Source organism: Corvus cornix, chromosome 1 (genome assembly GCF_000738735.6).
Source record: "Corvus cornix cornix isolate S_Up_H32 chromosome 1, ASM73873v5, whole genome shotgun sequence".
NCBI classification, from domain to species: domain Eukaryota; kingdom Metazoa; phylum Chordata; class Aves; order Passeriformes; family Corvidae; genus Corvus; species Corvus cornix.
Genome location: NC_046332.1, coordinates 115,838,904 through 115,862,200, shown reverse-complemented (window position 1 = coordinate 115,862,200; position 23,297 = coordinate 115,838,904). Strand labels below are relative to the sequence as shown.

Here is a 23,297-nt window from a genome sequence, read left to right as displayed (position 1 = left end):
TTCATTTTTTGCTTCATTATCCTCACTTAAAACAACGTTTTGTATGGGGAGGAGACCGCAGCTCTCAGTAACCAAAGGCTCAGTTCACATTCCAGGACAGATCCAGCAACGTTTTAAACCCCTGACATGAATCTTGAACACACAAACACAGCATAAATTTATAGACTAAAGCCTTATATGTACTCAAAGTACATTGCTGAAATGGAAAGAGGCTTTTCCCAGGGACCTGGAGTGACAGAAGAAGGGGGAATGACCTTAAAATGCAAGTGAGCAGGTTTAGACAGATACTGGGAAGAAAATCTTCCCTGTGAACCTCTTCCCTGTGAGGGTGGGGAGGCCCTGGCACAGGGTGCCCAGAGCAGATGTGGCTGCTGAAGTGTCCGAGGCCAGGCTGGACAGGGCTCTGTGCCCATGGCAGGGGGTTGGAACTGGGTGATCTTTAAGGTCCCTTCCAAACCAAACCATTCTGTGATTCTATGAAATTCCATCAAGCTCTCCCAGCCAAGCTTTCCTATAACCACTGCTGTCCTTGCAAACCTGCACTTCATACATACACATGTACCTACACATATAAATATATACATGTAGCACATTAGAGCATCCCTCAGCCCATTTCCTAGTCCAGCACGCTCTAGCAAGCAGCGAGGAGAGGTAACCACACCCGAACTAACATCTCCTACCGAAGCAACCACCTGGATCTCCCCCCCTCCTTCCCCGTGGCTGTGACAGCGCGGGGGAATTATTTTTCCTGATCCCAAATCCCTGCCCGCCACCAATCCCCAAACACAAACCGCAGCCCCATCCCCGATCCCCATTCCCGGAGCTCCGCGGGGCGGGGATGCGCATCCCCGTTACCGCGGCAACCGCGCACCCGCCGCATCCCCGTTACCGCGGCAACCGCCGCATCCCCGCGCATCCCCGCGGCTCTACCTGCGCCTCGCCGGTGCAGAACACCTTTCCGCCGACGCGGAGGCAGACGCGCTCCTCGGGGTGCGGCTGGCGGGCGCAGAAGGTGAAGGAGCAGCGGGAGCGGTGCAGCCTCCGCACGGTGCTGCGGACGAGCGCGGCCGAGCGCGGCCCCCAGCGCGCCCACAGGTACAGATAGCACAGCGTGATCAGCATGGCGGGCGCGCGGCCCCGCCCCCCGGCCGCCCCGGCCAATCGCAGCGCCGTGCGTCACTGGGGGCGGGCGCCGCTCCCAGCGCTGATTGGCTGGCGGGGCCTGGCGCGCGCGGCGCCCCGCCCCTTTCGCGCCGTCGCTTCCCCGCTCCTCCCCTCAGCGCTCAGCGCCGGCGTTGGGGGGAACGCGGCGGCGCCGCCTCACGACCGAGCGCAGAGGGGGATGCGCAGTTCTGCGGCGAAAGAACGTGTGAAAAGGAATAAAGATCGCTCGAAATCGTTAAAAATGGCTCGGGGCGTTGTCTCTGTGCAACGGGTTAGATGTAGCCCTGCTCCGGAGGAGGAAGAGGAGGAGGAGCAAGCGAAGTCTTCTCGTCCCCGGCGCCACGATTCGGCTCCTCAAGGAATCGCGGAATGGTTTTGGTTAAAAGGGACTTAAATCTCATCCAGTGCCACCCCTGCCATGGGCAGGGACACCTTCCACTGTCCCAGGCTGCTCCAAGCCCCAATGTCCAGCCTGGCCTTGGGCACTGCCAGGGATCCAGGGGCAGCCCCAGCTGCTCTGGGCACCCTGTGCCAGGGCCTGCCCACCCTCACAGGGAACAATTCCTGCCCAATCTCCCATCCAGCCCTGCCCTCTGGCACTGGGAAGCCATTCCCTGGCTCCTGGCCCTCCATGCCTTGGGAATTGTCTCTCTCCAGCTTTCCTGCAGCTCCTTCAGGCCCTGCAAGGCCACACTGAGCTCAGCCCAAAGCTTCTCCTCTCCAGGCTGAACAATCCCAGCTCTCGCAGCCTTTCCTCCCAGCAGAGCTGCTCCATCCCTCTGCTCATCCTGGTGCCTCCTCTGGCCTCTCTCCAGCAGCTCCACGTCCTCCCTGTGCTGGTGCCAGGGCTGGGGCAGCTCTGCAGGTGGGCTCTCACCTGAGCACAGGGGCACAGGAGCACAATCTCCCCCTCACCTGCTGCTCACACCCTGTTGTGATGGAGCCCAGGATAAATCCTGCAGCTTCTGCTCTCCAAAGCTAACACTTAACAGGAAAGGATCCTGTTTTCCTCAGAAATGTCTCCACAATGTGACCTGATCGTGTTCCAGGGTTGATGATATCCTAGAGGAGCAGTATCCCAGCACAGAACTAGAAGACACCTGACTCCAAGTCCCATCCCTGTAGCCACCAAAGCCACAAATGCAAAGCATTTAATTTCAGCCAATTCATTGGATTCACCAAACGAGAATGGGCTGAACACTGACATCAGGGTGAAGATCAGCCTGACACGGTATAAAACTGCAGGATTTGCATGTGCCATGTGTGCTGCAAACACAAATTGCTCCTTCAGAATATACAACAGGTAACAAATTATCCTTTACCCTTCCAATATGTCTATGCACAAAAGTTACCAAATATTTTCTATACTTTATAGGGAAAGTAAGCACAACACTGAGCTCTGGGAAAAGAATGTGGATCAGTCTGATCCTAGCAGATGTTTAGTGTGTGAGCGAAAAGAGAAGATTAAAAAAAGATCCAAAATGCAAGGCTACAAGAAAGAAGCCAACACCAACATTGATTGATATGTGACAGTTGTTTCCTGAACACGAAGGACAGGAAGCCACAATCTTTTTTTTTTTATTATTCTGAACTCAAGGCCTTGTCCTGCACTTGGAAATTTAGTGAAATAGGTATTCTAAAATAACAATTTTTACTCCTAAGTGGATCTCCAGCAGCAGCAGGCTGGCACTGTAGATAAACAAGGAACAAATCGGCCCTGCTTTCACATTTCAAGTGAAAGGAGGAGAGGAAATGACTTTAAGTTGTGCCAGGGGATGTTCAGGAAAAGTTTTTTTCCCTGGAAGAGGAGTGAGGCCTTGGGATGAGCTGCCCAGGGAGTGCTGGAGTCACTGTCTCTGGGAGTGCTCAGGAGGAGTCTGGATGTGGCCCTTGGGGACAGGCTTTGGGGTGCTGCTGGTGCTGCTGGGGTGAGGTGGGACTGGATGAGCTTGAAGGTTTCTTCCCACCCTGATGGTTCTGTGATTCTGTGGTTGTCCAACCTGGCCTTGAACACCTCCTTCCTTGCACAAACATCGCAATCTCAGTGCAAGGTCAAATATTTTAAGTAATTCTCCTTCATCTCAAGCTTAAGAAACACCAACCTTGGGCTGCTGCCATATCCTGCCCTGGAGAGAGAGGAACAAATCTCCAGCGCTCCTCACCTGGCACCTTACACTGCTCCTTTGTGTGACTTTATCTTGTGCAGGAAGTCCAAATACTTGCCTGGGCACATCAAAGGAAAGAAAACAAGCAAAGGATACAATCTCCAAAGAAAGCTCTCAACTCTGGAATTCACTTTCTCCGGGTTAGTTGAACAGCACATGCACTGCTGACCCTCAGAGCCTGCACAGAGCACAGCTGTTTGTGTAACCTTTCCACAGAGAGGAACGTGCTTTGCTTAAAATCCTTAAAATCAAATGCAGTCAGCTCCACAGTGATCATTTTTTGATTTTTGAGGTTCCCCTACCCTAGAAAAGTTTATGAGTAAATGAGAAAACGGAACCAAAACCTCACCATGAAAGGGAATTTAAAGCAGAACAGGCAAAACCAGTCCCTGTTTCAAGGTGAGCTCCTGTATATGTTGGCACAGAATTAATTTAGAGCTGTAAAGTTGCTGTAGGTTTTCTAGTTTCTATTACAGTGTAACTTAGACTTTATCATGACAAGCTTTGACTAACAAGTTCAGCATTTTAGGTGGGAAGACATTCTGTTGTTGTTGTTATTATTTTTGTTATGAAACCAAGGCCTTGCATGCACCAGGGAATTTACTGAAATACGTTTTCTGAAATAACCTTGCCAAGCAGTTCCTCCTTAAAGGTGGGTGGAAGGAAGCCTTGGAAAAAACCAGGGAGTAATGTCAGCCATGAAACATCCCAGCTCTACTGTGTCACCTCAGCATAGCTGAGCTGCTCTTTTTGACATTAAAGGAATATTTTGAGACTGGCCTTGCTGGGCTTTGTGACCAGCTCTGTTTCCTTCTCCCTCTGCTCCTTAAAAGTTTTTCCAAGGATTTATCTGTGAGAAGAAATACATTACATTTAAAAGTATAAATGCTGTAGAGGTGTTCTGTTCCTCTGAATACACCAATTTCTATTGAGCACCCTTTTTTCTTGCAAATGCACAATTGCCTTAATGAGAAAACTGCATAAAACCCATTTCTCACAAAGATAAAAACCTCGTTCAATTAACACAAAATAATGAGCTCAGGGCTCATCTCTCTGTTGGAGTTGAATCTGTCAAAGTTATTCCCAGGTAATGTCAAGAGATCTGAAAAATTCCCCTGACTTCTTGGAAAATTTTTCTGATTCTGTGTTCTTCACCAAACACCAAAACTAAGCACCTTACATTAAAATTCAGTGTACTGCAAAAAGGAACCTGACTCTGCTTAATGATATCCATGAAAATGCCAATTAAAGTTGTGTGGTTTGATTGATTAGTACTATAATGGAATATTCACATTTTTTCTACACCTGACTATATTTAATTACATTGCAGCTTCATCACCAAAGTTATATTTGCAATAATTTTGAAATAAGCTGGGTCATGCAGGGCTTTATCATGAGATTTAATTGAGAATAACTTTGCATCTTCTGGAGGGTTACATGTCAGCAGTTCAGGCTTTAGTCCTGCACTAGTATCCATGTTGGCAGAGGAATAAATCAATTATCCTCACAGATCTGATTGCAAGATTACAGATATCACATCTGCAAAACAAACTTCCCTTTCAACTCTCAAGTTAAATCAGGACTAAATAAAACCAAGCCTCTGAAATCAAATATGTGTGTGTCAGACTGTAATTTAGCAAGATATTTAATTACACTTCAGGTCACTTAAGAAGTTTGCCATTTTTCATCAGGACCTGTGGTATTATTTAACAAATATTTTGGTTTTTAAATATAGTTCACCATGTTCTTCATTCTAGTAATTGTACTGATTTTGATACAGAAATGTTTAAAGCAATGGAGACTGTGCACGTGTTTTTTAATTTGTAATAGGGTACTATTTATTTATTTACAATTTCAGATTGTGAAGGTATTTAAATATATTTGTCACAAGGTATTTAAACACAGGAAAGAGTAGATTTAGACTGAAGGTGCCCAATTCACACTAAATAATCAGTGGGAACTCTGTGGTCAGTAAATAAAATTATTTTCCCCCTCTGGGAAGAAAGTTTATGTTAGAAACCAAGTTGGTTTCTATTAATTTGTCATAGGTTTAAAATGTATATAGGAAGAAAAAGGCATTTACTGGGGAGAAATCCTTCCCTGGGAGGGTGGGCAGGCCCTGGCACAGGGTGCCCAGAGCAGCTGGGGCTGCCCCTGGATCCCTGGCAGTGCCCAAGGCCAGGCTGGACATTGGGGCTTGGAGCAGCCTGGCACAGTGGGAGGTGTCCCTGCCCATGGCAGAGGGCTGGAACTGAATGATCTTTAAGGTCCCTCCCAACCCAAACCATTCCATGATTCCATAATTCTCTGTTGAATACTTTCAAATAAAAGATTCCACCAAGTGTTGGAACTCACAACCTTTATTCTTTGATAGACAAATGAATCCTTTCTCCTCCCTCCACCAGATTGCAATCAAATCAAAGGACCATCCCTCTGGTCTTGAGGAAGTCACCGGGCTTGGCTTTAAATCCTCTGACTTACCCTATTTTTGGTATTATTTTCTCTTTAAAAGCCGGGACACAAAAAATACTTCAGTCATTAAAAAAATTACGTTACATTTAAAATTCTCTTTGCATTTCTGTTACACCTTTTTTAGGACAGGACGTGGATGAGTTTTCCCAGGACACGCCAAAAGTGCCTTTACGGAGTGTATTTAATAAAGAGCAAATCCTGATTCTGTAACAATTCCGATCATTCTGCACATTCACATCCTGTAGAACAGCAACAGAAAGATAAATTGGATATATATGTGTTCTATCCCATGGGATTTGCTAACCAAACCTAACAAAAAGCCTCTGTTTCCCTGCGATTGCTCTCCCTGGAATGGCCTCCAAGGTGAGAGCCCGTCCTACCTTTGAACTCCTTTGCTCCTCAAGAAAAAAAAAGTCTCCTTAAGGACATCTCCCTGCTTTTACCGTGTTTGTTTTAGGTGAGGTCCTTTGGGAGTTCACGCAGAGGAGGGGCTCAGAGCCTGGCCCAGGTTTTAGAGCATCCAAATCCATGGAGGGAGCAGCTGGGAGCCGCTCCCGGGATTCCCGGCAGCTCCTGCCCCGGCCAGAGGAGCACCCGGGCAGGTAAGGCAGGAACAAGGAGGCTTTTCCAGCTTGGGAATCTCCAACTGTGAGTATGGAATTATTCCATTGAATAGAAAACAGAAAACATTTGTCAACTTCAGGAGTAAAGGGCAAAATACATCCGTGAAAATGTTCCTCGCTATTTTATTTATGCTGAAACTTCATCCTTTCCAGTCAGGATTTCAGAACTAAAATTAAGCTTGGGATAACCTTATTTTTATTATTATTTTTATGTTTATTGAAAACACTTTTCCATTTCTCCAGCTGGATCTGTTGCACAGCAACAGAGATGGGAAATACTGGTGCAAAGAGCATCCAGAGTCATGGTGACCCCACCAAACAAAAGGCAGACACAGCACCCACCACTCCATCTGCTCTCCTGGGCTAATTGGATCACATTGTCCTCCTTGGATTAATGCTGGAGTTGCTGCCTTAATAAATAACCAGGCACTCAGTGAGCACAGTGAATCTGTCAGAGAGGGAGGGAGAGGTAGTTCGGGGGGTTTCTGCAAAAATAAAAACATCTCAGCGTTATTTAAACCATCTCGAGTTCACCTGAAGCTGTGAAATCCTAAAGGAAAAGGACCCCTTAGTGAAAAATGGGCAGGAGGGTGGCTGGTGTGGGGGGAGAAGCCAAAAATTGCCATAGAAATCAGATTTACCAAATGAAAATGCTCTCAAGCACATGGGGGAGGATTGCTGGGGTGTCTGTGCAGGGCCAGGAGCTGCATTCCATGATCCTCGTGGTCCCTCCCAACTCAGGATATTCCATGATTCCGTTGTATCCTAATCTTCCTGCAGCCCTGCTTTGTGGAGGCCGTGGATGCTCACAGCAAGGGATGGGGAGGCCACGGAGAACCAACCAATGGTGAGAGCAAATGCTGGGGAGAAAAATCCTTGTGGAAAAGCAGGAATTGGACATGGGAAGTGAGACTTGGTCATTTCTTCATTTGTTCTTGCAAGCATTTCTTTGGGGTTGGAATAATGGTTTAAATTAGTGTTCTGTACATGGTGATGGTTGAGAGTATCTCTAATTTTGTGGCAGATATAAAATTATTATCAGTTCTTATTAATATATTATTAATATAATATTTGACTATTATCAAGAGCTGCAGAAACAGCTGCTTACTCCACACAACCCTCATTTTAACAGCCCTTTATATTTGTTTAATTAAAAAAAGAAGAATATTTTTCAGTTCAGTTTGAATTCAATTCCATTTGAAATCTCCAGGCGCAGTCTGGATGTGACATTTTGTACATAGAAGGAGTTTATGTGAAAATGACTTTAAGATTAAATTTAAAAACATGCTTTCAGGTGCAGAATTTTATTTATTGGGTTTTTTGGGACAGGTGGTGTTATAAGCAAACCACTGAGGAAATCAACAGAAGATGGAATTTAAAAGTAACTCCTACTGGCTTTGAAATGCACTGTGATTTTTGGTTTTACTTGCTTGGGTGGGAAGGCTCAAAGAACAAAAATAAGAGACTGAGGCACAGTCAGCAAAGGTCCAGATGTTTTATTCACATGAGAGAACAGACTCACAGGGGTGATTTGAAGAATTCCACTTAGAGGGAAAAGCAAACAAAGCAATGTTACTGTGGAATTTTACAGTTACCTGAAGAGAATAAGTGAAATCTTCATTTTGAGCCCATTCTAATTAATAAATGTGTCTCTTTCCAGTCAGAATTGGATGGTCAGCTGAGAAATTGTAGAGCCACAGGAGCCCTGGGGTTCCAACATCCAGTGAGGTGAGTTAAATCCTGTCAACTGACAGAGGAAAAGTGACACTTTCCAAGATGAAACTCATTCCTTCTCAGGAGAAGGATCAGTTTGGTCCTGGAGTATCTCATTTTAGTACCAGTTTAATTACTCACCAAACTGCATGGATTTTTATCTCTCAGGAAAGATGCCCAGGCTGAACAGAGCCTGAAACAACATGAAAATAGGAAAAAGTAATCTTAAAACCCCAGGGTTTTTTTGCCTCATCTAATTTATATTTACATTTATTGCTATGATAACAAGCTCACAAAGCCCAATTAATTAATGGGAACAGCTGCTAATGGAGTAGGACTTGGTACAGATTTGAGGTTGCTTTTATTTGCTCTTGATTAAAAGCTGAACACCAGGCAGAGCTTTTGAAGCTTGGGGGACTGATAAGGGTTTTCACCAACGTTTGGATTCTTTAATTAGGAAACTTCTAATTGGGATATTCATTTAGAGGAGGAAAAGTCAATGGAATAGCCCTCTTCTTTACAAGCATTTGTTACAAAAGGTGTGGCATCTTAAATTCTGTGTGACCTTTGTTACTGTGAGATTTCATTGGAAATTGGTCAAAGTGGAACCAAGAGGGGCAATTTATGGTTTTAATACAAACCAATGTGGATTTTGAAGTAAATAAATGAATAAATTAAAAATAAATAAATAAATCAGTCTACACCACCTCCTCCTCCTCCATATGGAGACACAAAATTCACTAAAATCAACCTCTGTCCCTCAGGCCACCAACCCCAATCTAACTCTGGTATCCAAATGTTAATTCCAGAATTAATTAATTAAAAAATAAGTTTTAATATTCAAGCTAGATTGAATGGACAAGTGTTGCATTCTTTTACTTTTCCTCTTAAAATGTGTTTTCTTCTCAGACTTTATTTGCCCAAGTCCAAATCCCAGAAGTTTCTTGATGACATTGGAGAGAAGGTTCTGGCAAGTTTTCCTGTGCAAGCCACAATTCATTTCTACAATGATGATGCTGAGTCTGAGGAAGAGGAAGAAAAGACAAGCTCACCCTAATGAGGTACAGCCCTGAAAAACACCAAATCCACATTAAAAAAGTGAAGAGATAAAAAAAGAACTGTTGGGAATGGATGGACAAACATCTGAGCAAGCAGAGAAATACAGCAATGCCCAAAAGAAAACTATTTATAATTCTCTTTCCAAGGGGAATGAGTCAATGCACTGGAAAATGGAAGGAAATCCTGTCGTGTTTTCAGAGACTTTCAAATAAAACCCTGAAGCTGAACAAAAGATTGTAAGATTTAAATCACATTGGTTTAAGTAACACAGATAAAGAACATTAAGAGCACTGGACTGAGTCACTCATTACTTTAAACACTGCAGTCCTGATAAAGTGAAAATTGGATTGATTGCGAGGCTGAATAATACAATAAATAGCCCCAAAAGAAGCCAAAGGCTTTGAAACACATTGAAATTAAGCAAGGAATTCTTTAAAATGCAGAGACTGTTGCTTATTGGCTCCATGGGATGTATTTATTCTGCCAGAAATGCTGCATGCCCAGCTGGCCTCATCCATCTCCAGTACAACCCACACAGTTGTGATATTTTCTGGGGTGCTGCCATTCTCTTGTTATCAGACTTTTCCCCCTGTAATCTTCTGCCAGCCAGAAAAAAACCCAGCCTTGATTTAAACCCGTGATTTCATTTAATGACACATTAAAACTTGTGGTACCTGTTTTGCCTTCCCCACACTATTTTGTAGGCTCAGAGAGTTTCTCAGCACTTGCCTTGCTACCAGCAGCTTTTAATTACCTCAGGGATTAACCATTTAGCCCCACTATGTTTAAAATGATGTTTAATGTGCCTTAACTCCAACCAAAACTGCCACACTTTCCCCAGAGACAAAGCAAATGCAGAATTCCAGATTCTTGACCTTTCCTGCACCACTGGTGGTTGTGAGATAAGGTCAGACAGTTTTCAGAACCCTTTCCAGTGTGTGGCAGCTCTTCCTCTCAGTCGTGTGCTGGCAAACAAAGGGAGTATCACGTAGTTAAAGTCTGGAAAATTGGGATTCCAAATGAATGAATGTATTAGAATGAAGGATTTTTTGAAGATCTCCACTTGCAGACTCAAAAGAGGATCCTTTAATTAAATTTACACAAGGAGACAACATCTTGTCATATAGGGAAGGACAAGAATCAAGTTGGAATTTAAACCCCAGAAAGACAAAGGAAAATTCAGCTTTTACATCTCAGCTTTCACATTTCACCCATTCATCATTTCCATACCTCCACTTCCAAACATCTGGCACTAAAATACAGATAATTCAAAGCTATTTCACAAGATACCCTAAAATGATGTACGCTCCAGCTTCCTCATTGTTTAGTCTGGAGCAAAAGCAAGCAGAAAAGCAAGATGATTCAACTGGTCTGTGATGACACATTGCACACAAAAGTGCACTGAGATCCCTCCCCAGCTTGTTAATAATTAAGAGAAGCCCCAAGGTGAACTGAGGCAGCATCTCAGTGGTTCAGCTGCAGGCAACTTTCAGTTTCCACTTCTGATTTGTTACCTGATCTGCAATCCGACCCTGCAAAGTTTTCCGTGACCTCAGAATCATCCGTCATTTACAGGAAAAAGGTAACAAAGCATCTCAGAAACGAGTTTGTTTATGAGTTTAGAACTTCAAAGGCAAGCTGGAAACAGATGAAATTGTTGGCTCAGGTCTCTGTGCCACAAAAATCTTCCCTTGGGAATTCAGCAGCTGCAACACTTCCAGTAAATGCTGCTTTCATTTTCCATTCTCCAAAATGATGGCAGTAAAAAGCAACTTGTTGTTCCCTGGGACAGGGATGCTGGACAGGTCCCCACAGAACCTCTACAATTTCAGATTTCTGTTGTATGAAAAGTCATAATTAAGGCTTATTTTCATACAACAGCCTTGAATTCTGCTTCCAAGAGCTTTTAAGACAAGCTCTGAGGATACAAATACCAAGGGAAGCATATCCCTGCACGCCACAGAAATGTGTTTTTTCTAAATAAGATGCAGGATTAATTTGGATGAAGAGAAAAAGAACCACAACAGGAATTTTTTCCCCCCAACTACATTTATACAGGGAGAATGACAACAGCAGCAGAATGGAACAAAGGCAATATTCCCAACAGCAGCCTTATGACTTTTAGAGACAAAATCCACCCAACTCACTGAAATATTTCCTATTTAATGTTATTTATTCTGCACTGGCTTCATCTATCAGCTTTTAGCAGGAGGCTGAGATTTAAGTTCACCCATAGCACAGCACACCAACAAAATTGGCTCTGGCAACCCTCTGGAAGGGAACTGGCAGAACAAAACTAAACCCTTCCAAAACTTTCTCCTCAGAATACAGTTCAGTTCCTGAAGAGAGGGATACAAAACCCCCATTCATCCCAGCTGGGTGAAAGCTGACTGGAAATTCAACAGGACTCAGCAAGCAGGACTCTGAATTAAACATTTTAGCAACTCAGGATCATGTATCCATGAGAAAGGTGCATTATGAACAGAATCTATTTACACAAAATCAGTCAAGTTTTGTTTTAAGGCAGAAACATTTTATCATTTCCACCCACAAATGAAACTGAAGTTCACAGACACTTGTTGCATTTTAATGTTGATAGACCCACTAGCACAGATGTGTCCCAGGAGAAACAATTAATATTACAGCTTTCTATTTTATGTCAGAGGGGCTTGGGTTGTCCTTGCTCATTTTCTCCCCCTTCCCAACCAGAGTGGGGGACCAATTGACCAATGGACCAATCGAGCTGACAGCGTTCCTTATGTGCCTAATAATTCTGGAATGGTCTGGACAATGCTTTGGGTAACAGCAAAAGTGTTATTTCCTTAACTCAGGGAAAAGCACGGAATGGTTTGGGTTGGGAGAGACCTTAAAGCTCAGCCCATCCCACCCCTGCCATGGGCAGGACACCTCCCACTGTCCCAGGCTGCTCCAAGCCCCAATGTCCAGCCTGGCCTTGGGCACTGCCAGGGATCCAGGGGCAGCCCCAGCTGCTCTGGGCACCCTGTGCCAGGGCCTGCCCACCCTCCCAGGGAACAATTCCTGCCCAATCTCCCATCCAGCCCTGCCCTCTGGCACTGGGAAGCCATTCCCTGGCTCCTGGCCCTCCATGCCTTGGGAATTGTCTCTCTCCAGCTTTCCTGCAGCTCCTTCAGGCCCTGCAAGGCCACACTGAGCTCAGCCCAAAGCTTCTCCTCTCCAGGCTGAACAATCCCAGCTCTCGCAGCCTTTCCTCCCAGAAGAGCTGCTCCAAGCACCCTTGGAGCATCTTCATGGTCCATGTTTTTACCACCCTTCCCTTTCCAGCTAAGGTGAAAAGGAGAGAGAGACACAAATTTGGCAGCCACAGCTCTGTTCTTCCCTTTGGCACAGCCCCATTCCATTGGAATCCAGGCACCTCTGTTATTTTATCGTGACATATTCACACACAGATTCCTTCCAATCCCACCTGGGGGATTCTGCCTCACAAGATGATGTTCACAGCAAGATGTGTAAAATCCCATCCATCTCCAACAGGATAAGAACCTGTAGGAGAATCCAAGAAGGGGAAGTTTCATCCCTGGGTTTATTCCAGCAGGGACAATGCAGTTGATTGAACTCTCCTGGTTGTGCTACACCAATAAGTCAGAAAGGTGAAAATGAGGGCAAATTTAGGTTTTTGCCTTTTATTTATTTAGTTTCCCCTCAGTCTCTGAGAAGAATGGACACCTGATACCCAGGTATGTTTTGTAAAGAGAGGCACCACCGTTCAATCATGAGGGGATTTTTTTTCCCTGAATACCTAAGGCAAAATTTATAGGAATCTGCAAACAAAATCTCCTCTCCTCTTTGCAGAGCTGTGTATCCTCTCTGCAATCACAGTCACCATGGATCCCCAGTTCTCCACAACACATATTTTAGCCCCCAAACCTCACATTACCTGGTTTTCTTTTGCTCACAGAGGCAATTCTGAAGTGTCAAACGTGCCCAAGTTGAAGGAAAGGTCACCACGGTGCCTTTGAAGCAGCAGTGACAGAAAAGCAAAGATTGAGTTTCATGCCTGCAAGTTTTCCTTAAACAAACAGCCCCCTTGGCCTCCTCACTGTTGGTTTTCCCATAATTGTGGGGTCTGCAGAGAAATGAAATGGCAGATTCATCACTGATCCAATCTTTGCCCAAGGTTTACAGTCCTTTAATTTGTGTGCTCTCAGGGCTGGAGGGCATTTTCCAGTAGCTTTCCTTGATCCTGGAAGGATTTGGGCATCCTTAACAAGGGACTGAATTAATCCTTACATCAAATGATGCTGGGAACGTGGCCTTCACTTGTTGTCAGGTCTGAATTCCAAATGGAATTGCTCTCTTGGGAAGCAAAAGGGGTGGAAAACACACGGGGAAAAAAGAGATTACAGTCAATACTTCAATGTCTGTAACGTGATTAGAGAAGTGACAAAAGAGCAAACACATCTTCATGCCTGCTGGCCATCAAATCATGATTTTATGGGTGTGGCTGCCTAAATGTGAAAATTAAAATGAACAAAAGGACAGGATGGTGGCAGGGGTGAGAAACAACAGCAAATTAACCCCAAAACTTCATTAGTAAGTGTAAAACTCCCCATAAATCAGTATATTTTCTAATTTAGATACAAATTCAATTTTATACCATGCCCCCACATGCCAATACACCTAAAATGCAGCATTTCAGAGTGAAATGTTGAAAAGCACTTCTTCCTTCATTAAGGAGGTATTTTTCTCCCATCTGAAATACTGGACATGGAGATTTTTCCTTCAAATTCAGGCAGAAAACCCAACCAACTACAGATTTATATTCATACCAAAGTGATTATTAGCAGGTCTTATAACTTTCCAAATCAAGTGATGATCATTTTGATAGATTTCTAAAGGATTGGTATAAGATTTCTCACACAAGTTCTCAAAAAATTATTATATTTTAATGAAATAATAACATTTTTAACTCAATTCTCTGCTGAAGTTGGTTACAGGCCTAATAAATAATGAGGTTCTATTCACTGGGCTTTATAATCAACCTAAATAATCTTGAGTCCTGCAGATAACTGAGTTTGTAATGCTTGGAAGAAAGGAAATAAATTTAAAAAAAAGCAAAATTGACTGTTTAAAAAACATCTGAACCACTTAACCTTGGGCTGTAACAACGTGGAGCTGTCAGTTCCTGTATTTCCGGCTATTTCCTTGAATTTAGTTTTCAGTATCCTTAAAAATAGTTTAAAAAAGTAATTTCCAGACTTGTTTCAGCAAATCTTCACAACCCACCTTTATTATTTTTTGGTATTCTTGGGAATTCAGTAAATCTGATAATTTAAGCGGGTGGGGACCAATGTATTTTGCTGAACAAAGAATTGTGTGAAGGCAGATGGACCATTACACACCTTAACCCAGGAGAAATCTCCCAGAACCACAGGAAAATGGTGAACATGGCAAAATTAGCCACATTTTATTAATATTTACAAAGGAAAACAGTGTATATGCAATGCACACGCTTCCAGTTAGTAACAAAAAAAGATCATCAAGTGTTTGACTGGCACATTTTCTCTCCCTGAATTCAAAGGGAAATAGAATTAAACTCTGTCCAAAAGCTGCTTCTTTCCCTCTCAGAGGGGAATTCCAAGCAGAAAGTAGCAGAACACTTTTAAACCCACAAGAATGACCAGATAAATTATTAGGACATAATTCTCATAGCAATGCAGGTGCATAATAATTATTACTAAATATATTTGTTATTATTACTATTCTTTTATATTATATTCATATACTTTATTACACACCTTACTAAAGGTGCACGAGAATAAAATGTGGTCATATCAATTTAATTAGAAATTCAGGGGGGAAAAAAAGCTACAAGAGTTGGGGGGTTTTAGCTTGGAGAGGTTTTAACTGTCCTCCTGTAACACTTTGATTAATCCTTTGTTCAACCACATTTTCAGAACAACTATCTGCTATTGCAGATCCCTTTCTCAGGGAGGAAGAACATCCTGTTGACTTCACTGATGGGAATATCCCTCAGTGCTGGAATTGCCTCCTCTTGGAATTTCTTCTGCTGCTGCTTTTTTGCGTAGTTATCTACAAAAGAAAGGAGAACACCTCATGGCCTCCAGATCCTTTTCTCCCCAGAAATGTTATATAATGCAACACTATCAATTCAGCTACTCTAAAGGATGCTGAAAACCCCACCCTGCTCTCTTTCAGTACTTCTGAGCACTCAGATATTTAAAGGCTTAAAATTTGGGTTCTGCTCTCTATGGATTTCCAGAATTATCAGTGAAGGATCCAAATCTGAAATAAGCAGTACAATTACCTGTGACGGTGTGAGTGGAGTTGAGTGGAGCTGTGCTCATCATGTTAATCCCAAAAAGCAAAATATACCCAATTCCCACAGCCACCAGGAGGTAAACTGGCAAAGCAACTGCCCAGTATCTGAGGAAAAGTTCACACATTGTACATATCAGAATAGCAAATGCTTAATGATAAATCAGTTTTAACCTTGGTTTTGTATCTGTGAGGAATTTCTCCAAGAGGAAAAGAAACAACACCTCTGCCTATGGATCCTGCACTCTCCCAAGGTTAATGACTCCACTGGAGCTACTGGTACAAACCATCAGATAAATTCCTTAAAGAAGGTGTTTATTTTTTGATAATGGCCTCAAGTTTACTGTGTTTCCATCAGCAAAATGCCAAATTTGATCATAAAACATTTCAATATTATTTATTTCACGACACAGTGAAACGTTTTCACCACAGCTACGTAAAAAAATGCTTCACAAGCACTGCAGCCCTTTACCATGAGGGAAAATTTGATTCAATGCAAGGCCACTATTTAGAAAAAAAAAGTTTTATTATTTAAAAATAATTAATGGTGTCTTAAACATATTCAAATTAAAGAGTTCAATTGGCTGAACTTACTTTTGAGGCCAGTATGTCAGTCCCAAGGAGAACAGCCAAGTCTCAGGAATATAAGCCCAGATAAGGTACAAAACTGCACAAGAGAATTAAAAAGCCACAATAAGACTGATGCTGTTTTACACTTCCTGCATTTTGCTTTTACACTCTCTAAACCAAAATACCTCTCCCAAAAGATTGCAGGAGGTGCCTCTCACACAAATCCTGGTTACACAGGATCAGTTTTGTATTTGCTTTAACAGTTAAATTCTGATTTCCCACGGAGACAGACAAGAATTTATTCCAAGCTGAGCTGCAGAACGACAACAACAAAAAACTCCCAACAAATGAAAAACCCCAAACACCTCAATAAAAAGAGGCCAAAGGATGGAGATAATACTAAAGCAGAAAATGATCTCCCAGGGGTCATTTAACTGGAAGAAAACCAGGTGGAATTGCAGTGTTTGGATGGACTGTTCTAAAAAATTACTGAAAATTCTTCCTGATTCCTGCCAAGTTCATCATTTCCACGGCAACAAAACCAATACCCAGAAATCGTGCTCTGTAACAACAAACTGAGAGAAAAGTTTAACACAACTTGAGGGGAACTTGAGGTCAGCACCCAAACAGTGACACAAGAGACAGAACCACAGCAGCTTCCTGGGAGAGGAACTGAACCCAACTCCCTCTCATTTCTCACGGCCCGAGGGTGGCAAAGACTGACAGCAGGATCCTGGTTTATTGCTTGACTAAAGCGTATTTGCAGCACCTTTTCTTGTGTTCAGAAAGTGTTGTCTACCCTCTCAAACGTTGGTCCTGAGATGGAGCCCCGGTGAATGAAGAAGCCATCAACACCAGCAGAGAAAAACTGATAAACCCAAAAAATTCTTCATTGCTGTTGACCAGATTGACTCAATTTATTTTTCAGTATTTTGGTGGGAAGGTAACACTACAGCTACCTACAGCGCTTAGTGAAGGTGAAAACGGATGTGATTCAAGTAACAAACTGATTCAAATGAGAATGCAGCAAAGCAACACTTCGGGGTGATGTACTCAGTTGCGGGATACTCACTGAAGCCAAACCACGATCCTAAAAAAAGCGCAAATCCATATATTGCCCTTTCTGGCAACGGGGCCGGAGAGTTTTCCACCATCCTCGGCTCTTCCCTTTAACTTCGTGGGGAGGGCAGAGAACGGCAGACGAGGCTATCAGAGATTTCCGGGAAGTTGTGGGCGGACCCCCCTGTACTCCTGGGTGCTGGGCGCCCTGGGTGCTCCCTCACCCTCCCTCCTTCTCTCCTCCGCCCGCAACCCCACCCCCCGCCCGGCTCTGCCCCTTTGCTCTCCGGAGCCAGGGTCAGCAGCAGCAGCAGCAGCAGCAGCAGCAGGAGAGGAGGAGGAGGAGGAGGAGGAGGAGGAGGAGAGGAGGAGGAGGGTGGGGGAAGGGGAGGAAGGCGCTCCCTACCCCCGGTTCCGCATCCGCCTCCTCACCGCCCGCATCCGGCCGCGCGCGCGCGCGCAGGCGCACGGCCCGCGGATTGGACGCGTCCCGTGACGTCAGAGGGCGGCCGGCCAATGGGCGGTGCGTCCGGAGGGCGGGGCGCGGCGGGAGCGGCGGGAGCGGCGGCGGCGGCGGCCGCGCGGCGGCGGGAGCGGGAGCGGGAGCGGTGAGTGCGGGATGCGGGCAGGGATGGGTGAGGGAGTGCGGAGTGCTCGCCCGCCTTCCCCCGCGCCTCGCCCAGCCCAGGACTCCCCGCTCGCCCGGTTTGTGTCCGGCAGGGTGGCGCACGCGCCCCCGGTCCGCCCGAGGCGGAGCGCGGTACCGTGAGCCTGTCCGGGCTCTTGGAACACCGGCACGGACAGGGCTGTGCCGGCAGGATAAGACACATGAGCGGCGAGCCGAGGGGTTTCTGGGATCGGATGGCGGCGGAGGGGCAGCCGGGAGCGGCTGGAACGGGGCGGGGACTGTCCCGGCGTGCTCGGCATCCCGGGATGCAGCCGTGATTCCGGAGGTGCGGCCGTGATTCTGGAGATGCTCTCCCTGAGCTGCCAGGGAGAAAGTGCCTCAGGTGCCTGGCAGGGGTGAGGCAGCGCCCCGGGTCCTGTCAGGGGTGTAGAACACAGTCGATGTCAGAAGCCGGGGTTAGGATTACTGTTTTCAGCATTAACCTCTGCTTTCACAAAACCACAGCCTTCACAGAACCCAGGCAAAATGAGATTTAGTGATGTGATCATTTGAAGTATTGCACAGCACCTGTCATTTGCCTCTTGCCTTCCTCTCGTGTATTTCTCCTCTTCCCATCCTTTCAGGGTGATGTGCCATGGCTCTGTCCGATTCCGACCTTGTGACCTTGGCTCATCTTGGAGATCCATCCTACTTTGAACTGGTAAGTGCGTTTGGAAATAGATGGGAAACTTGCAGGATGTTCCAGGGGAATTTATACCTGGATCTGGCACTGGCACAGGGTGCCCAGAGAATCTTTGGCTGCAGCATCCCTGGCAGTGTCCAAGGCCAGGCTGGATAGGGTTTGGAGCAACCTGGGATAGTGGAAGGTGCCCCTGCCCATGGCATAGGGGTGGGATGAGATGATCTTTAAGGTCCTTTCCAACCCAAGCCATTCTGGGATTCTCTGATTCTATGATCAGATCTACAGAGTCATTCACAATGTTGATTCAAGCTTCTCTTACAGGTACCTCACACTGTGCATGATTCCCTTGCAAAAACCCCACAGTGGGGCAGAGCCCTGAGCCTGTGTGTCCCCACAGCAGGTGTCACTGACTGTGCCGCAGGGCCAGGGCAGGCACTGAGGTGCAGATCCTGTCAGCAGAACTTGCCCATCCTATTGGTCCTGTGGCCATTCCTGGGATGCTGCAGCTCAGCCTGACAGATTCTGTCCCTGTCACTGCAGGGCAATCAGCTCTTGGTTGGTGGGATTTCATTCAGCTCTGCACAGTGACTGCAGCATTGCCCCTTCTTTGTTCTTACCTCTTCCAATTTCATCCATTTCTTTGTGCTTCTTTAATCACAGGATGCCAGACTGGTTTGGGTTGGGAGGTGTGGGGGTCTCCTCCCCCTGCCTTGGGAGAGGGGCCCTGAGGGGTGGCACAGGATTTCCCTGCCCTGGGCAGCCTCGTTCCCGTTGGTTGGTTCCTGTTCCCTGCGCGGGAGGGACCCTCGGGCCCGGGGCTGTGAGGGTTCCTCAGCAGAGCCCCGGCCATGGCTGGGGAAATAAACAGCTCTGAAACATCTGTCAGAATCTGTCCACATCTTGTTTCCTTTCCATGGGACTCCTGGTTTGATACATTGTGTTGCAGTATCTGCGCTGTAACAGGGAGGGATCCTAAAGCCCATCCCATCCCACCCCTGCCATGGCAGGGACACCTCCCACTGTGCCAGGCTGCTCCAAGCCCCAATGTCCAGCCTGGCCTTGGGCACTGCCAGGGATCCAGGGGCAGCCCCAGCTGCTCTGGGCACCCTGTGCCAGGGCCTGCCCACCCTGCCAGGGAACAATTCCTGCCCAAGATCCCATCCAGCCCTGCCCTCTGACACTGGGAAGCCATTCCCTGGCTCCTGCGGCTCCAGTTCCTGATGAATTTTCCCTCTCAGTTAGTGTTGTGCTTTTTCTGGATGAATTATACTGCTCTTCTGCTTCTATACTTCCAAGAATACTTCCCTTGCCTGTTTATTTTCCCCTTCTTGCTGTGCTTAAGGAATCTCAGAAATCCCTGTGCTAATCCATATTTGTACGTCTTGGAGAACTCAGCAGGAATTATTTATCAGCGCTGTTGTGAAATCCAAGCTGTGGCTTATTGTCCTCCCCAAAGTACAGTTCAAGTTATCTAACTTGAATTTCTTCCTTGTAAAGCTCTGCCTTTACAAGGGACTGGTGCCAGCAGAGCCATGATCCCATTCAGAATTTATTTATATCAGTCAAGAACTTTTTGGGTGTTTGCTGCTGCCAAAACAAAGCTCTGTAAGAGATGTCAGTTCTCTTTCAAGATGAGCTGACTTTGAAATCACAGTTGATTTTTTTCTTTTCCCTCCTTATTATTGTGTGTCCTGGCCTGTTAAATACATCAATTTTGTAATTTAGAAGCAGCTCTGCATTTCTGTAGAATGATACAGCAGAAATGATAATTGAGTTGCAGCATTTGCTGTGATACAGAGTGCTTATTAAAGGACACATTTACAATGTTTGTTAAAACAACAGACTTTGTAGGGATCTGTAAATCAGAATAAACCAGTTCTTCTTCAGCTTGAGGTGCTCAAATAGGGTTTAAACCCCTTAAAAGTAACGAGAAATACTAAATCAATTACTCCACTTATTTATGGCTTTATTGAAATATACCTAAACTGTCACAACTTCTTCAAAAATATTTATTATTTTTTTTAAAAAAGCTGTGTTACCTTCTTAAACCTTTAAGTTTAGTCAGGTAGTCTTGGACATGATTTTGCTGCCTGATTTTGGAGTTATCAATTCCTAGAATCCTGTTCTAGTGTGATTAAAAATATTGTTTAAAGGAGCAGAGCTTTTCCTGTCCCTTCATAACCATTAACCTGTGGACATTTTTTAGTGCATATGCAGGTAAACAGAAGCTGTTTTTTCTCTAAGCCAGTTTGTTAAATAACTATAGCAAAAGGCTTTTTTTTTTTCTTTCTGTTATTGATTTCTTTGTTTGCTTTTTGGCTGCGCAGTAGAAGAAAATGTAAATATCTAAATATATTACATGTAAATATGTAAATTGTGTGTTTATCTTTAGGGTCATGGAACCTTTGGACAGCCAGTGCTGCCTAATCGTAAAACAGGTATGGAAACAAAATCAATATTCTTCCATTCCTATTGCTTTGTGGATCTTTGCATTGCTATTTGATTTTATTTTTTTCCTTATTTTGCCTGAAAATGAGTTCATTGTTATTTCTGACCAGAAGCATTGTTATATTCGGGAACAATTCTCATCCTTTTCTCCTAATATAACTGAAGTAATCAGTAATATTTACATGAATGCAGGCAATTAGTGCTGTGAGGATGGAGATTCAAGGCTTGTGCTTTTAGCAGTGTAGGTCTAAAGACAGCTTCAAGTTGATATTTTTTTTTTGCAGGGAAGGTTTTGCAGTAATAATTAACCAAAAATTCCCAGTTACAGAAAAGCAGGTGGCTCAGGTTCTTCAGAATTGCATTTGCTGCACAAAGCTGTAATTTGTGGGAATAAACAGATCAAACCAGCTGTGCAAAGTGAATTTTTGTACATTTTCACACCCTCAGGTGAGGCTGCTCTGCCATGAGAGCACCTGAAACCCCCCCAACAAACTTAATTCCCCTTTTCATTTCCTCCAGAGGAGCTGAACAGAGCCCTGAATCTCCGGGGCTTTGAGGACAAACCCTGATGGTTTTGTGCCCTGCTGCTCTGGGCAGCATTGCCCTGGTTTATGGTCCTTGAGAATTGCAGGGATGCAGGTGGAAGAGGCTGATTTTTCCCTGGAAAAGAACATTCCCTTCCAGCCCCTGAACAGCCCTTGTGAGTTCCTCATGTGCACAGAGGCTGCATTTATCAGTTTTTACATTCATTTTCTCATCTTTTTTCTCCTCTTCTTCCATTGTTTTCTCCTCTTCCCATTTTTTTCCTCTTCTCCATTTTTTTCCTCTTCTCCATTTTTTTTTCCCTCTCCCATTTTTTTTTCCTCTTCTCCCATTTTTTCTTTCCATTTTTCTCTTCTTCCATTTTTTCTCTTCTTCTCCCATTTTCTCCTCTCTTCCATTTTTTTCTCTTCTTCCATTTTCCTCCTCTTCTCCATTTTTTTCCTCCTCCCATTTTTTTCCTCCTCTTCTCCCATTTTTCTCTCTTCTCCCATTTTTTTTCTGCTCTTCTTCCCATTTTTTTTCTCCTCTTCTTCCATTTTTTTCTCTTCTTCTCCCATTTTTTTCTCCTCCCATTTTTTCCTCTTCTTCTCCCTTTTTTTCCCTCTTCTCCCATTTTTTTCTCTTCTTCTCCCATTTTTTTCTCTTCTTCTCCCATTTTTTTCACTTCTCCCTTTTTTTTCTCTTCTTCTCCCTTTTTTTTCTCTTCTTCTCCCTTTTTTTCTCTTCTTCTTCCATTTTTTTCTCTTCTTCTCCTCCATTTTTTTCTCTTCTTCTTCCATTTTTTTCTCTTCTTCCATTTTTTCTCTTCTTCTTCCATTTTTTCTCCTCTTCTCCCATTTTTTTCCTCCTCTTCTCCCATTTTTTTCCTCCTCTTCTCCCATTTTTTCTCCTCTTCTCCCATTTTTTTTCTGCTCTTCTCCCATTTTTTTTCTCCTCTTCTTCCATTTTTTTTCTCTTCTTCTCCCATTTTTTTCTCCTCCCATTTTTTCCTCTTCTTCTCCCTTTTTCTTCTTCTTCTCCCTTTTTTTCCCTCTTCTCCCATTTTTTTCTCTTCTTCTCCCATTTTTTTCTCTTCTTCTCCCATTTTTTTCTCTTCTTCTCCCATTTTTTTCTCTTCTTCTCCCATTTTTTTCTCTTCTTCTCCCATTTTTTTCTCTTCTTCTCCCATTTTTTTCTCTTCTTCTCCCATTTTTTTCTCTTCTTCTCCCATTTTTTTCTCTTCTTCTCCCATTTTTTTCTCTTCTTCTCCCATTTTTCTCTTCTTCTCCCATTTTTTTCACTTCTCCCTTTTTTTTCTCTTCTTCTCCCTTTTTTTTCTCTTCTTCTCCCTTTTTTTTTCTCTTCTTCTCCCATTTTTTTCTCTTCTTCTTCCATTTTTCCTCCTCTTCTCCCATTTTTTTTCTGCTCTTCTCCCATTTTTTTTCTGCTCTTCTCCAATTTTTTTTCTGCTCTTCTCCCATTTTTTTTCTCCTCTTCTTCCATTTTTTTTCTCTTCTTCTCCCATTTTTTTCTCCTCCCATTTTTTCCTCTTCTTCTCCCTCTTTTCTTCTTCTTCTCCCTTTTTCTCTTCTTCTCCATTTTTTCTCTTCTCCCCATTTCTCTTTCTCCCATTTTTTTCTCTTCTTCTCCTTTTCTCTTCTTCTCCCATTTTTTTCACTTCTCCCTTTTTTTTCTCTTCTTCTCCCATTTTTTTCACTTCTCCCTTTTTTTCTCTTCTTCTTCCATTTTTTTCTCTTCTTCTTCCATTTTTTCTCTTCTTCTTCCTTCCATTTTTTTTCTCTTCTTCCTTCCATTTTTTTCTCTTCTTCCTTCCATTTTTTTTCTCTTCTCCTTCCATTTTTTTTTCTCTTCTT

The 23,297-nt window shown here is 44.1% G+C and overlaps 4 protein-coding genes and 1 long non-coding RNA gene across 6 annotated transcripts in view; 2 read left to right on the top strand and 3 right to left on the bottom strand.

Annotated features, from left to right (window-relative positions):
- HLCS (holocarboxylase synthetase) overlaps window positions 1-1,142 on the bottom strand; it is a 104,187-nt gene extending 103,045 nt beyond the window's left edge. The window contains exon 1 of the mRNA XM_039553512.1: window positions 931-1,142. Coding sequence (XP_039409446.1) covers window positions 931-1,122 — 192 coding nt within the window. The 5' untranslated portion in view covers window positions 1,123-1,142. The remainder of the gene's footprint in view (window positions 1-930) is intronic.
- Window positions 1,015-9,490, top strand: RIPPLY3 (ripply transcriptional repressor 3). The gene is made up of 6 exons (XM_039553520.1): window positions 1,015-1,095; window positions 5,926-6,164; window positions 6,259-6,403; window positions 7,205-7,271; window positions 8,085-8,152; window positions 9,047-9,490. Exons 2-6 carry the CDS (start codon window positions 6,077-6,079, stop codon window positions 9,192-9,194), a joined length of 516 nt encoding a protein of 171 aa, XP_039409454.1. The 5' UTR covers window positions 1,015-1,095; window positions 5,926-6,076; the 3' UTR covers window positions 9,195-9,490.
- The window catches only part of LOC104696757 (phosphatidylinositol N-acetylglucosaminyltransferase subunit P), a 22,105-nt gene continuing 6,713 nt past the window's right edge, over window positions 7,906-23,297 (bottom strand). For both annotated transcript variants that reach the window (XM_039553529.1, XM_010411223.4), the window contains one exon: window positions 7,906-9,159. The gene's annotated coding sequence lies outside the window, so the exon portion shown is untranslated. The remainder of the gene's footprint in view (window positions 9,160-23,297) is intronic.
- LOC120410191 (phosphatidylinositol N-acetylglucosaminyltransferase subunit P-like) lies at window positions 14,613-17,372 on the bottom strand. Its single transcript, XM_039553540.1, has 4 exons — window positions 17,157-17,372; window positions 16,109-16,181; window positions 15,504-15,622; window positions 14,613-15,268 (listed from the first exon to the last, which is right to left on the bottom strand). Exons 1-4 carry the CDS (start codon window positions 17,236-17,238, stop codon window positions 15,138-15,140), a joined length of 405 nt encoding a protein of 134 aa, XP_039409474.1. The 5' UTR covers window positions 17,239-17,372; the 3' UTR covers window positions 14,613-15,137.
- Window positions 17,715-21,500, top strand: LOC120410192. The gene is made up of 3 exons (XR_005602148.1): window positions 17,715-17,751; window positions 18,395-18,471; window positions 20,846-21,500. It is a non-coding gene; the product is annotated as an uncharacterized LOC120410192 (long non-coding RNA).